The 16,173-nt window shown below is 42.4% G+C and overlaps 1 protein-coding gene across 1 annotated transcript in view; it reads right to left on the bottom strand.

The window, feature by feature from the left end:
• GRIN2A (glutamate ionotropic receptor NMDA type subunit 2A) overlaps positions 1-16,173 on the bottom strand; it is a 361,399-nt gene that overhangs the window by 17,419 nt on the left and 327,807 nt on the right. Inside the window, exon 12 of the mRNA XM_023616336.2 lies at positions 15,230-15,417. Coding sequence (XP_023472104.1) covers positions 15,230-15,417 — 188 coding nt within the window. The remainder of the gene's footprint in view (positions 1-15,229; positions 15,418-16,173) is intronic.

The raw sequence follows: 16,173 nt of genomic DNA, 5'->3' as shown, positions 1-16,173 counted from the left end.
ACCATTTGCTGGAGAGAAAAAAATACCTTTGGTTGGGGGTGGAGGGTGGCTGCTGGAGAGAAATAGTACAAGATTCTGGACACAAATAGATTGAATTTGGAAGACAAATCTCCCTTATTTAAATGTCAGAATATTCCATTTCTGTATAATGCTGAGAAGCCACAAAACCAAAATAAAAATAGGGCTAGGCTTCAATGTATCTAGTTAGATGCAGAGACAGGCTGTCTTTGGCATAAATGTTTTAGCACCACTTTCCAACTGAGGTCTCTGCTCTGTGGATTGGAGCTAGAGCGTTGCAGAATTCATTGCCGCTGTCGCCATCTGGCTGGGATTTCATAGGCTGCCTGATGAACCATGCAAGTTGGAGTTGGGGCATTTTATGTACACAGGTCCCCAACCTGTGCCTCTTGGAGAAGAAAAAGGAAAAAGAGGAGATAGGATTGGGCAACTCTGTCAAACGTCAAACAAGGGACATAGTCACAGTTTTCCATTAGAGGGTAGAGTTGGTGAGAAATAATTCTCTGGAGTAAGACTGCAGAGAAATTATAAGAAGTCTGGGAAATTCTATGTATACCAAGGCCTGCTGGAGTCTGCTTAAACCAATTTGCCTCCCACACATATAGATGGTCAAACTGCTATGAATTAAAAGGCATATGATTCGTGAGCATCAGTGAATTCATGGCAACTTTTTGGCACTGCACATTTTTTCAATCAATAGTCCTCAGAATCTTCTGGCTCATCGTGTCAGAGTGTTAGGACTTTTTAATATCACAAAGGGGTCCTTGTGTTTTAAAAAGCTGTAGATGTAAGAAAAAAAGAGAAAAGGATAGCAATAATCCTGCATCCCATGCCAAGAAATAGCTTCTTTCTTTCTGCAAGTAAAATGACATCACCGCTTTCAGTTCGTTTTTTATTGAAGTGTTGTCAACAAGCTCTCTGAGACTATAAAATCCTTATGCAAAGGGATCACATCCATTTATCTGCATTCCTCATTGCCTAGGACAGGGCAGGGAGCTTAGTGGACACTCAAGACTTGGCTGCGGGATGAAAGAGAAAGAGAAGGAGAGAGTGGAAAGGAAAGAGGAGAGGAAGAGGGGAGGAGGAGAAGGAAGAAGAACAGAGAAGGACAGAAAGGGAGAAATGGGACCTTTAAAGGAAGGACCCTATACCTGTCGTCAGTACTATCCATAACTAAAGCAGAAGGAAGACTCAGTTTCTCTTTTCGTGGAGAGAGGTGGGGTGACGTGGAGGACTAGGTTATGATTTACGAGAGCTCTCAACTCTCTCTTTGATGAAGCCCCCTCCCACATTAGGGGTGGTGATGTTCCTCTGGCCTCCTCTTTCATATCCCAAGTCTAAAGTACCAGATGGGGGTGAGACCATGCCAGGGGTGAGTGGGAGAGCATATGGGGATAGGAGAGTGTTTAGATTCAGATTCTGACTCAGGAAAGTATGTGGGACAGACTCCACAGTCCTCTTGCTCCAAGACTAATGATGCAGCTGAGGTCAAGTTCGATGAACCAAGGTCACAAAATAAGGAAGCAGGAAAGGCATTTGGACCTCTAAACTATTGGCTATGACCCTACAACAACATCCAACCACACAGCCACTGATGAGCACACCTAGAGCTCAGTTATACAAGGCTGCTTTACCTGTGTCCTAGAAGGGAGAAACAAGGCACTCCGAAGTTAGAGAAACCACATGCACTGCTGGTGAGAATGTAAATTGGTTTTGAACACTGTTTGGAAGTATCTACTAAAGTGGAGAATATGCCCACTCTATGACCTCGCCATTTCATCCCTAAGCATATTCCCAAATGAATGAGTGCCCACATGCACCCAAAAATATACTAGGATGTTCAAAGCAGGCAAAAGAGAGAAATAACACAAATGTCCATCAACAGGAAATGTATAAATAAATTGCAATACGTTTGTACAATGGAATACCACGCAGTAAAGAAAACATAATGAGCTATAGTTATATGCATTAATATGGATTAACGTCACAAAAGACAAATAAATACATGTTCTATGAGTCTACCATTTATTTGAAGTTCAAAAGGAGGCAAAACTGACCCATGATCCAGGAGGCAGAATGGGGGTTACCTTTTGGGGGGATATTGGCTGCAAGTGGCCATGAGGGAGTTTTCTGGAGCGTTGGTCAGGTTCTAGGTCTTGATCTGGCCGGTGGTTACACAGTTGTATAAAAATTAATTGGATGTTGAGATTTGTGCAATATAACAAATGTATGTTATAGTTTGTAGAAGACAAAAAAAACAAGGGTGGCATAGAGAGGTGTAAGGCGTTCTTTCATTTTGAGGGTCAAGAGAGGAAATAAGGAAAGCGAAAGGAAGCAGACTTTCTAAACAGAAAAAAAGGTATTTCACAAAGAAAAAAGTCTTAAAGGATAAAGGGGCGTAAGTGAACATAAGTGAGGCCATCTTGTTACGCTAAATGACCCTTTCCTAGTTAAAACCCTTCCAGCGTGTGATCATGACGAATTGCTACATGCTTTCAGGAGCTTCTGGCCCTGATCCTATGCCCATTCTCCTGCTGAGGGACTCTAATAGCTTTGTTCTTAACAATCAACAAATTTTCCTAAGGAATAAGAAGGCTGCCAGGAAGAAGGAACACCTGTAGGATATTCATCACTGACAGAAGAAAAGAACAATGAGGGACCCTGGAGTCCATCATGCCTGCAGGCCGACATTTCTAACCCTGCTCCTCGCTGCCCATTTTCCCTATATAACAGCCTCAACATTCTGCAATTCTTTAAGATGTTTTTTTGAGACATTAGTCTGCATCTTCTGGTTATGCTGGCTAATGGATGAAAAGCTTCCTTTCTCCATCTCTAACTTTTTGTGATTAATCGGCTCAGATGGCGGCGAGCAGAGCGAGCCCGTTGCTCAGTATCAGGGGCATGCACGATGTTAAACTCTTCCACGTTGTTGGAATTATTTTAAAAGAACATGTTTTACTTTTCTAATTTAAGCCAGAGGTCAGCAATCTTCTTCTGTAAAGGGCTAATTAGCAAATATTTTCAGCTTTATGGGCCATCTGGTCTCTGTCACAACTGCTCAGCTGTGCTCTGGCAGCACAAAAGCAGCTATAGACCCACGTAGTGCGTGAACGGACGTGGCTGTGTTCCAATAAAACTTTATTTACAAAAATAGGCAAGGGGCCAATGTGGGCCAGAGTTAGCAGAATCCTGATCTAAGCAATCAAATAAGGAATCGAAAAGATTTTTTAAGAAACTATAAATATGAACATGAATAAATCTCAGTTTCTGGAGATTTTCATTATTGTTATCATCTGTAATACTTATTGGGTGCCTACTGTCTGATGGGCACTACACCAAGCTGTTCTCATACATTGTACTATTTGACTTGGTGACGTTGGTGCCAGTACAGACCCCGATTGAAAGAGGAGGAAGCTGGCCCTTAAAAAGGGTAAGTAGTTTTCCCAAGGTCATAGAGCTAGTAAAGATCAGCTCTTATATTTGAACCCAAGCCTTTGTTCTTAACTATACCCCAAGCTGTTACATTTATGACTTTTTTGTGTGAAATATTGCAACCAAAGTTTTAATAAATTACTAAGATATATAAAATGTTCATTAAAATGTATATGTAAAAATAGTTAAATAGTCAAAAAAGATGAAAAGACAACTCACATTTTGTTTTTCGCTTTCACTAGTATTCAAAGGAATTCAAATTAAGGCAACCCTAAGACAGCACACTTCACCTTCTGAAACAGCAAAAAGAACGAAAATGCTCAATGCTGCTAGATTATTGTAAAATTGGTACAGTGATTCATTATTAGAAGTATTTTTAAATGGGAACAATTTGGGGCATTAATATGACACTATATATCAGGATTCCTAGAGATGTTTATAGCCATTAACCCTTCAAATTCTGCATCTAAGAGTTTGTAATGAACAGATTATTCAAAAGAAAAAAATAGGCATGAAGATGTTCCTTCCATCATTATCTATATCGGCAAAAAAATAAAATAAAATGTTTAACATTAGGAAAAGAATGAAATGAATTATGGTTTAATAATGATTATGACATTATATGCAGCCCAGGGTTTGCCAGTTTGAATCCTAGGTGTGGACCTACACACTGCTTGTCAAGTGGCAAGCATCCCACATATAAAGTAGAGGAAGATGGGCACGGATGTTAGCTCAGGGCCAGTCTTCCTCAGCAAAAAGAGGAGGATTGGCAGCAGATGTTAGCTCAGGGCTAATCTTCCTCAAAAATAAATAAATAAAAATAAAATAAAAGTGTATATAAGCAATAATTACATTTATTTAAAGAAATGTTTCTGCAAGTAAAAAGACCAGAAGGTAGTATCTAAATTAAAAACAGTTATGTTAAGGTAGTAGATTGGGATGATTTTATATGTATATTATATTGCCTTTTCAAATAAAAGTGTCTAAAAACATAGATTGAGAGCGATTTGGGGCCAATGTCTGTCTGTCCCGTAAATCCTACAGGAGGTTCTGTGACATCAGTGTTTGACTTACCAGCGAGCCATTCGTTATGTCTTATTTCAGCTTGGATGGTTCTCTTGACAACTGACTTTCCCTGGTTTGAACCACCCACTGCTTGTGAGGCCTGAGTTTGACATCACTGACCTTGTTCTAATCTGGATGTCACTGAATCTCAAGGGGCCTATCGGGAAATTCACTGAGAACTTACACAGAGGAAAACTTTTGGAGCTTTAAACACAGAGGGAGAGTCAATGGCTCTCCAGGATATTTATAGATTTTATCTGTTTCTTAAGTAAGTACTGTTCCATCATTATTCCAAATATGTCTCTAGTTAAAATTAGGAGGGAGATAAACAAGTCTAATTTTTATGGTACCATCTGGTCACAGGCCAGTGAAGAAGCAGTTAAGCCCTTTATTGCTAATTTATATTTAGGACTGACACATTTCTTCCTCTGAAAACATTTCATTTCCAAATGAGTAGTTTGCCCTGCACTTAGTTTTAGATCACAGGAGGGTCAAAATGACTTAGTTGCTGGGGTATCAAAATGGTCATTAATCATCAGCCCCTTTGGGTAAATATCATCAAAGCTGCTATTTTGTGTATAAGTGAGGCTTTGGCGCCTGTCAAAGTCATCCACATGGAGTGGAAGCAATAATGAAATCCACAGGAAAAAATGAGACACAGTCAACCCATCGTCAGTAGTGGTCCCTAGCCACATTTCCCCGGTGCTTTCAAATGAGACCACATCTACTTGTCTAGGGACCCAGGAGAGCCATCGGGCCAAATCTGGTTCCAGACTGAATTGAATCAACAGAAGCGCTGGCTCATTTTCTGCCCATATGTGGGTCTTTCAGTCTTGTCTGCTTTATTTTTAATGCTGTTATCAGAGTCAATACACGAAAATGAAATCTTTGGAAGCAACACGCATTTTCATGTCTACTTCGTTCCTTTCTGAATGAGGGAGTTTGACAATAAAGCGTCTTGGACCACTTCTTCCATTCAATGCTCCTTATTGTGGTCACTACGCAGGCTGACACAAGTTCACACCATTTATTCCTCAGGATTTAACAGTCTCCAAGGTCTCTAAATATGGAAACCCAATTAGGAGCCCTGAGAGAAGGAGGATGAATAAAATGCAGCGAAAAGATCCAATTTCATGGACCCCAAATGAGTGATCCAATGGCCACTGACATTTGTATCCAGTATTTGCCAATGAGAGAAGATGCTTCTAAAGGCTAAATACTGCTGTTCTAAACAGTGGTTCTTAAATCTTACGTGCGTTAGAATCACTCTGAGAGGATATAAAAATGCCCCATGGGGTGAAAATTAGGTATCTGTATTTTCAACAGGCTCCCCAAGTGAGTCTGATGGACACAGAAGTGTCAACAGCATCTTTATAAGTAGGGTAAACATTAAGGGCAATAAATCAGGAGCCTTTAATCATTTTTATATCCCCCCACCTGGAGCTTAGAAGCTGCTCAGTTATTCTTTGTTGGATGAACGTCTAGAGGGAGAATGAATGAAAGAATGCGCAAATGGGTGACTAAATTGGGGGGTTTCGTCAATGGCACCCGGTCTTTGCTAACTTGATTAGAAAGTTCGTGACTTACAGAGTAGCCCAGCTCAGCCCAAACTGTGATTTCTGGCTTTGAAGTCTCAATTTGATTAAAACACGTTTAGCAAGGAACAATAACTTTCTGAAAGGCTGGGGATTATGCAGCTCTGAGGAGCTCTGTGGGGAACAAGCAATTCCAGCAACCAAGATGGGTCTTTGTGAACCTGAGAGCCTGCTCTGCAAGCCGTATCGGGGCCAAACATCTGACTCCTCTTAATTACATTCTGTCCTTGTTTCATTTCTTCTCATCTCTTTCTTCTGGGTCCTGAGTTTTCCCCAAACTGCCAGGGTTGAATGATCTCAAAAATTAGGCTGAGCCTGTTCCCATGATGCCAGGGGCCGGGGCACGGACAACTCTCCTTTTGCTGCCGTGGAAAAATGAAAGAAAGTGTAGGTCACTTTCTCTCCCACCCTCAACCTCTGTTGCCAAGTTATTTTGCCCAGTATCATCTGCAGGGGACCGATGCTGTGCCAGAGGAAGGAACGATGAATCTGGATTCTGACCGATTTGCACTTAAATCACAGCTTTGCCCCTTTCTAGATGAGAAAACCTGCCTTACAAGATATCTATGAGGGTTATAACAGACAAAGGAGAAGCAACATTGCATTATGGTTAAAACGAAGGCCCTGGAGCTGGCTTGCCCAGGTCCCAATCTCAGATCTGCCACTTACTAGCTTGGACACATTACTTAACCTACCTGTGACTCAGTTTCCTCATCTGTAAACTGGGATTAATAACCATAACTCATGCCATTTAACCCCTGCGAGGACTGAATGAGATTAATACATATAAAGACTGAGATTATTTTGTGACCTATATGATCCCTTTGTGGGTGCTATTATTATAAACGTCTATAAAAATAACGATAATGGTCGCTGCCGAATGACTTCAATTTAGAGACATGGAGAACCGTCTCTTCCCCTCAAAGGGGGTTCTCAGATTCTCGGCACCTCTTCTCCCCTAAGTCCTCCATCCTTATTTTGGTGTTTATCTCTTTAAACGGGCAGAGGCGGCTGGTTGCAATAGGGTGTTGCTGAGTCATCTGAGGACACAGGGACCTATGTCACGAAGAAGTGCCGGCAGGGGAAGCCAGCAGGAGATGGATTAGACATCTCCGAGGCAGGAGTGAGTCAGCCAGTGGTCTGTGTCTTGCTCCATGACGGAGCAGAGATGGGGCAGTGGACGGCTCCCAGACTTCATCAGTTTCATCCACAACGTGGCTGACGGTTCCGTGGAACAAATTCAGCCTGCTCTGTAGACTCCCAGGCTGAATATCACTGGGCTGGTCACCCCGCACACATCTCTCTCTCCACTCCTTTCTTTCTTGGCCTCCTCATGTCTCCCTTCCCTCCTCCTCTTTTGCCCCTTCTTTCCTTCCTTCTCGACTGTTCTCTTCTTTATCCCTTTATCATTTTCCTCCTCCTCTCCTGACCTTTCCTCCCTTCTATTTCTCCCTCTCACACATCTCTGTTCTCTTTTGCTCCCACCCTACTTGCCCTTCTTTCTTCCTCTTCTTGTCTTAATCTTTTTCCTTCCCTTAGGAGACCCAGACAACCTAAAATTTTAAGTCTTCTCTGCCCTTCTCGTCTATCTCCAGACAGTCTAAGACCAGGAGTCATCACACCTTTTCTATGAAGAGCCAGACAGTAAATATTTGGGGCTTTGCAGGTCAGACACTTTCTATTGCAACAACTCAACTCTGCTGTTGTAGCGTGAAAGCGGTCACGGACAATACCTAAAGGGGTGGATGTGACTGTTTCAAGAAAACTTTATTTTCAAAAACAGGTGGTGGCTGGATTTGAGCGGTGACCATAGTTTGCCAAACTCCAAGGAAAACACTCCTTCTCTTCTTTACCTCCATGATCACAAACCACAAACTCAGTAACAATTCATGATCCACTCCAGTTCCAAAGGCCAGGGAGTATAGAATCTTGCTGGTTATATGCATTACAGAAAAGTGCGTTAAAAAGAAAAAGTAAAACAGAGACATTTGACTACTACAGCACAGAAATGAGACAATGGGGGAATTTGCCTCTGTCTTATGGTGAATACGAGGTCAGAGGGTTAGGAAGGTTGTCACATCAGACAGTGATTTAGTGATTACCTCCTTGCATCTCTCTCCCTAGAGATACCTAATGTCCTTACTAAAGAAAATAACATCCTCTTCATCAGAGAAGATATTTAATTGATGAAATAAGCCTTGCTAGAGTGTGTCTGTAGTGTTTTCAAATCCGTTCATTTTTATCCATTCATTCCGTCATTCAAATCCATTCATTCAAATTTATTCATTCCTTCAACGAGCTTTATTTGAGCACCCACGGTGTGCCAAGCTCAGTAGTGAGCCCCCGGTGGGGGTGGGGAGGGGCAACAAGAATGGACATGATAGTGTATGCCCTCAGGGGACTGTCAGTGCAGTGTACTGCGGTGGGCCAGGGCACATGGAGAGAACAGCAATGAGAGGCGTCTCTTACATGCCAAGCACTGGGCTAGTTTCTAAGAATGGGTCAGATATCAAACCAGGAAATGGATTTAGGAGAAGATGGAGGAAGGAACTCTATTTTTTTTTTTTTTTGAGGAAGATTAGCCCTGAGCTAACATCTGCCACCAATCCTCCCCTTTTTTGCTGAGGAAGACTGGCCCTGAGCCAACATCTGTGCCTGTCTTCCTCTACTTTATATGTGAAACACTGCCACAGCATGGCTTGACAAGCGGTGCCATGTCTGCACCCAGGATCTGAACCAGTGAACCCCGGGCCACCGAAGCAGAATGTGCGAACTTAACTGCTACGCCATTGGGCTGGCCCCAGGAACTCTATTTTTAAGGGGGGTTGTTTAGAAGAGTTCATGCTCATCTGGTGGAATTTCAGACCTTGTATGAAGGTGAATAGAGAATATATTTAGGAGTGAGGGGACCTGCGGTGATTTCCTCAGCCCACACTGCCACACCATTCCTAGGCTGGCCCTAAGAAGACGGGCTGCAAAGGCCACGCAGGGATGTACCCATCCTGAGAGTGGAGGCATGAGAGGTTATCACCACCCAAGCTGCGGGGTGTCCAGCTCTCCCGAGACTCTGACGTCAGCCCAAAGATATTAACCTGGGAAGCTTGACAAGGGCAGTGCTGAAGACATTAGCAACCCATCCAGTGGCTCAGAGCAATTTATGAGAATCCTAATTAGACCCATGAAGAAGTTGTGCAATCACACAGACACTGTTTATTCCGCGGGCAGCGTGAGGTCTCTTACAGTCAAGAGCCATCCTGTGTGCCTCAGCGGAAGAGCAGCCAACCAATGAAGGCACCAGGAATGTCAACACGGACCCACTCAGAAGCAGGCAGTGGGCTTCTCCACTGACTCCTCTCCCGCACTCTCCCACTCCAAGGCCTGTGAGCATCATTATCCTGGAGTGGTGCTTTCTGAAACTCTAGTCTATTGCAGCAAAGTTCCCTATTAATACAGGAGCAGAGTGTGTGGTCCCTTCCAATTTATCAATCTAGATGAGTCTTTAAAACAGCTGCTTGCAAATATGCAGTACAAAAGGGACAAAGGGAACCCAATGTGCCTACCCGACTGAAATGCTATATATGGTATCTTTCATATATTTCATGTATGAGATCTATCATATATGCCCAAAGATGATATAACTGGAGTCACTAAGCAGTTTTTAAAACTGGGAGAGTCCCAGCAAAATGGGTTGAGCTGGTCACCCTATTAATACAAGAGATCCATGTGTCATATCCTTCAAATATTTCAGATTTGAGATCTACCATATATACCTAAATATGATATAAGTGCAATGGAATATGCACGTAAATAATTTATAAAAATATGTAATAAATACATATATTTAATTTTATTTGTTCAATGAACTCAGACTAGATACCAGGGACAATTAATGTATTTCTGAGTTTAAAAATAAACCAACAACCAAGAAAATTGAACGAAGTACAAAGAAGAAGATTAAACGCTTCTCAAGGCTAAAGCGTATTACTTATAGCTAAGCTGATCAGGCCACCAGTGACCAAGATTTCTCCTACGAGCCTGGTTTAATGGAAAGATGATCCAAACTGGAGTCAGATGAACTTCGTTCCATTTTTACTTCTCTAAAAATCTATACAAGGTGTCCTCCAAGATCATCAGCATCAGCATCACCTGGGAGCTGGTTAGAAATGCCGAATCGCAGGCACCCCTCCCCAGACCGACTGCAACAGAATCTGCATTTATTAACAAGACCCCCACGTGATTCCTGTTCTCGTTAATGTCTGAGCAGCTCTGCCATAGCTCACTTAACCCAGCTGAACCTCCTTGTTTTCCTGCTCTTCAAAATGGAGATAATAAGATCCACTCCAGAATATTGTATGAAGAGTTACTGACACCATTTGTGAGGTACTTAGCATGGTCCTGGACCTTTGGGTCCAGGCTCAAGAACAACTGTTTCCTTCTTTTTCTCAGTATCACGTGCTCTGAATAATATTGTGATATAATCCTGGTCTGCTCAGCATCTTTTTGCTGGCCTCTATACATCAAAAGGGCTTTAACCTCTATGATCTTCCTTCTGTCTCTTCAAATCCCAGAATCACTTAAAAACAAATGACAAAATCCATGAGATTGGTGGGACCTGAGAGATCTCCTGTTCAACCTCCCTTTTGAAGCCAGAAATACCGTTTTATTTTAGGTCCCAGACTTACTCATTCTTTATGTTCTCACTCAAGTGTCACCTTTTAGGTGCTAGGCAGATACCAGGTACTTAGTAGGTATTTACTGATTGCGGGATGAGTTAATGAATGCGGCTCTATGAACTCTGGACTATTCTATTCTTTGTCTAAATCTTACGATACTCGTTTTCTTTCTTATTCATTCTGTTCTTTCATTCTTCTATTAAAAAAACGAGTACATCTCATATTTCTCCTTGACTACTCTCTCCCCTACCCAAGACACCTAAGAATACATATATATACATATATATGCATATATTAATTCATATATATGAATTATTATAAATATGTTCATATTTTGAAATTAGATATTTTGTTTATACGTTGTCAACCAACTGGACTATAAGTTCCTTGAAGGAAAGAAAAAGATCGTGACATCCCCTTCTTGGAACATCAATGCCCAGGAAGGTATGTTTCTCAACAAATATTGGATATTGATGATCAATGCTGAAAAGCACCTATGAGTGTCACTAAACTACTGAGATCTCTATGGTGCACTCCACTATTTCAGAAGGACACAACTATTAGACAAGAAAGGGAAAGTGAGGTCTTATTGGCATCCTGTGTATCTCTTGAGGCAGATCAGTAGCTTTTTTCCTAGGGAAGTGCCTGGCAGGCTTCACGTAAGAGGTTCCCCCCAAATCAAACACTCCACTCAAAGGTTATATTTACACAGCTCATTAGGAAAATTTTTTATACTTCTGACACTCATTAGACTCGTAATCGTCCACTGAAGCTACTCTGTAACAAGAGATAAACACTCCATTCTAGAGGATGAATAATAATTAGGTACCGCTCAGCACTGTGCTCTTTACAAGTCTAATTTTAGAGCATAATTAATCCTGGTGAAGCTGCATACGATAAGTGAAATATTTATGCAGCTGCGTTAATTCATGTATTTACTCCTAGAGAGACATTTAGACTTGGACATGGCTTTTGGGAAGATTATCTTAAGACGCCCCCTGCAGCAACGTCATTTTCTCTCCAATGGCTTTGCCTCCAGATGATCTCCAAAGATGAAGCTGAGAAGACACATTTCCAAACCCCAACAGTTTGACCACAAAAGCAATGAGCCAGGACAGAAAGTATCTATTAGAATCTAGATGCTTTGCTAGTACAAGGAACACACCTCTCGCCTATGTGAATGTCTTTACTTTTCATTTCTTATTTGCCACAAAGAGGATATTTTCTGTTCAGTACTAAAAAGGTTGTTTCCATGATACTAACTTGACCATATTATCACCAAGGCAACAATAAATAACTGTGTTGAATGTTGGAGTTGTGGATGGACAACGATGAGGACGAGGAGGAGGGTGGTGATGATGATGGTAATGATAACAATGACGGAAGTGATGACGATGATGGTGGTGGTGATGAAGGTGGTGTTGGTGATAATGATGGTAGTGGCAGTGGTGATGATGGTAGTAGTGGTGAGGATGATGTTGGTGTTGGTAATGGTGATGGTGATTGTGGTGGTGTTGGTGATGATGATGGTGGTGGTGATGATGATGGTGATGATGACGATGGTGGTGGTGGTGGTGGTGATGGTGATGATGGTGGTGATGATGATCGTAATGATGATGATGGTGATAATAACGATGGTGGTGGTGGTGACAATAACGATGATGATGATGATAAGGATGGTGGTGATGATGGTGATGAAGATCGTAACAGCTAGCATTTATCGAACCATTTCTATTTCTAGGTGCTGCACTGAGCTAAGCTATTTACATGTTTCTTCTCATTTCATCTTCATACCAACCTTATCAAGTAAATATTTCTACATTCATTCACCAATGAATAAACTGAGGCTAAAAAAGATTACCCCTTTCCCAAAAGTATTTGTAAATGGGACAATAGATTTAGTTTAGATAAACACTAAATTACTCCTTCCTAAAGGATCTATAAATCTCAAGTGTCTGATTAGCCAACTTTCATAGACATCCTAGAGAACTGAATGAAAGAGGAGTCTTCCATAATTGACCCCCTTCCAGAGTAAAGCCCCTTAAGCAGACGCTTTGCCACTTACTAGCTAGTGGACTCACAAATGCTCTGAGCTTCAGTCTCCTCCTCTGTAAAATGGGTAGAAGCAATATTTAACTGCAGAAGGTTGTTATGAATACAAAATTTTAAAAAACATGTAATGCATCCAGTACGGTGATTGGCATGTCCTGTTCCAAAATATGTTGCTGTTTCATAATAGATGCTACAAGAGCGACAGCAATGGTAGGTAGGAGTAGAATTAGAACTCGCTTATTTGACAGCTACGCATCATGTTTAGAAGTTTCCTGTCGAGTTAAATACATCCCAATGCCACCCATTCATCCATGCATGTACTTATTCACTCAATCCTTCATTGACCAGTTACACGTTATGTTTAGGATTTCGTGGCATTTACTGCTGGAAATGAGACTCTCGTTTGCTGAGTAGTTCACCCCGAGTATGGGTGATTAGGCAACCACTGTTGCAGATGGAAAAATTAGCCCTGATTCTTCACCCCTTCTCTGTGTCCACACCCCTTGTCATGTAATGCCAAAACTCCTCCCATAAATGGTACCGTGTGCCTCTGATCCCTTGACTTTGGGCTTGGCCATCTGACCTGCTTTGGACAGAAGGGTGTTAGCAGACGTGAATGTGACAAAGCAGAAACTTGAAGTGTGTATATGCAGCTAGGTGTTTTTCTCTGTGCCTCTGACACAGCCGAGAAAAGAGCTTCTCCCAGGTGTCCCTCCAGCCTCAGACCAGAACAAACACAGGCGGAACAGAGACCACGCTGTTGACCCATGGGCCTACAGGAGGGAGCAGAGCCGCCACAGCCACCTCGGCCTGAGGCAGAGCTTCTCCACTCAACCTGAACTCCCCTAAGCAAAATAAACATTTATTGTTGTATGCCTCTAAGATTTCACAGCTCTAGCTGACCAACACAGCCACAAATCCCTATTACACAGCAGAGGACACAGCTCGTGGTCTGAGGAAGGTACAAATGCCCTACAGGGAATTCAAAGAATCAGATGTTCTTATTTAGGAGTTAAATATAAAACACATTTAGATTTCTTGATGGCACTGCAAGAATCTAGGGTTTAATTCTGGGAGTCGAGAGAAGAGGAGAGGCTGCAAGGAACTACCTACATTGTTCAAATTCACATCAACGCTATGCACCAATAGCATATTCTGTAACCAACTCTGGCTTCAGCCTCCACTCATTCTTGAATGCAGCTTGCACTCTATGCTCTGAGCTTTTGTATCCCACTCTCACTTACTCAAGCCTTACCTGCCATCTCTACTGGCTTTGCCTTTCCTTTCCTAGTGTTGGCAATTTAAAGGAAACAAACATGCCCTCAGAGCCACAACAGGATTCCAAAAACCATGCTATGAAACAATGGGCTGTGGTGAGATCACCAACTAGGAAGTAGAGAAGGACAGTCAGAAGGAAATGCTGCTGGGGACAGAGTCAGTCCAATTAGCTGTGCAATTCCATAAATGCCATAATCCCATTAGATTGTAAGCCCCGTGAGGGTGGAAACCATATCTTCTGGCATGATAGGCAGTCAAGAGGTGGACTGTAGTGGAAACCCATGGGATTTCTGCTCACTGTTCCTCTTCTAGAGCTTGCCTCTCCTTCATTCCTCCATAGGATAACAACAGGAGCTGTAGTGTTAGTACGACATAACTCCACCCCTCAGAAACTCCCGAGGGGTCCAGGCAAGAGTCTTTGACCCAAAATACATCAGGAATCATTTCTCGGGAACTTGAAATTTAGAATGTAGAGAACAGAGATTGGGATTCACTGTAGCCTAGTTGTGTAATGTCATTGCTCTGGAGCACAGTTTCTCAACCCAAGTACCACTAACATTTGGGGTCAGGTGATTCTGCATTTTGAGATGTGGGGGGCTGTCCTAGGTATTGTAAGATATTTGACAGCATCTCTCATCACTGGCCTCTATCTACTAGATGCCAGTAGCAAACAGCCTCCTGGTCACGACAATCAAAAATGTCTCCAGACATAGCCAAATATCCCGTGTGTGGGGGGGGGGGCGGGTTTGGGGTAGTTGCCCCCCGTTGAGAACCACTGCTCCAGAGACAAGACCTATGAATTCCTGCTGTTGAGGCCCCAGGACTGTCCTGGCTCCTGTTTTTTCTCTAAATCTATTTGCTCAACTCTTTCCTCAATTCACTGAGACAGACACTTCTGCATCCTTAAAATAAATTCCTTTTTAAAATTTAGTTGTCTAAAATTGAGTTTCCATTATAAGCAACCTCCAGAACCACGGTATCACGTGCTAGGCACTCAATAAATATTTTTAGTGAGCAAACTCATCATACGAAAGTCCACTGGAAAGCCAATTAGCAAACAGAGAGAGTGTAAGGGTCTCAAGTTCCCCGAAAGTAGGGGGTCACCCAAGGTCTTACCATCACCCACAAACTGGAGCAGGGCCAGGTCAATCTGCCTCTTCCAAGGGGAGCCCTTCTGGAGGGCAATCCCATACCCAGTGGTGGCAAAGATGTACCCGCTCCCGATGGTCACCAGCTTGCAGCCTTCGTCCCTCCCCGCCTTGTAATTCAAGACGGCCGCGTCATAGATGAAAGCGTCCAGTTTCCTGAAATGACAAGAAACCAAGGAATGATGGAGACGCCAGGGTACCATCTCAGGGCCCAGCTCCCGAGGCCTGATCCAGCATTACACACTTTCTTTCACACAGGAGATGATGACTCATGGCCGCTCCGTCCCCTCATCATAAAAGGATCTATTTTTAATGAGGAGCTAAAAGCCAGACCCTTTTCTTTCCAAGTTACAAGAGGCAGCTAAATAAAGACATGAAGAATGCTTATGCCCAAGTGAGTAAACAGTTGAGTTTGCCGGTTTGCTAAGTGTTTGCCCTTGGCACTCCCAACAGTGGAGAACAGCGGCCTATTTAGAAAAGTTTGCCTCGGAACAAAATAAACCATTAAGGGACAGGAGAGTTTGGCAATAGTGTACGGAAAGGCAGAGGAATAAATAGGAATGATGCTTTTTCCTCCCCAAAGAAATATGCTGACTGTTCATTTATATTACAAAAATTATTACGCAGTAATTTTTAGAAAACCAAATAATGTAGAAAATATTAAGAATACAAGTAAAATTTAAATTGCCCATAATTCCATAACGCAGAGGCAACCTCTGTTAACACATCAGGGAACAGTCTTCCAAATGTTTTATGCACGTGCGCACACACATACATAGATATAGGCACACAGGGTTTGGCAAACTTTTTCTGTAAAGAAAACATAGCACATAGTTTAGGCTTCGCGGGCCATATAGTCTCTGTTGCATCACTCAACTCTGCTGTTGTGTCATGCTATAAGCTGAATGTGTG

This window comes from Equus caballus, chromosome 13, assembly GCF_041296265.1.
Source record: "Equus caballus isolate H_3958 breed thoroughbred chromosome 13, TB-T2T, whole genome shotgun sequence".
NCBI lineage: Eukaryota > Metazoa > Chordata > Mammalia > Perissodactyla > Equidae > Equus > Equus caballus.
Note: the sequence above shows the minus strand (reverse complement) of the source record. Positions and strands in the feature narration are given on the sequence as shown.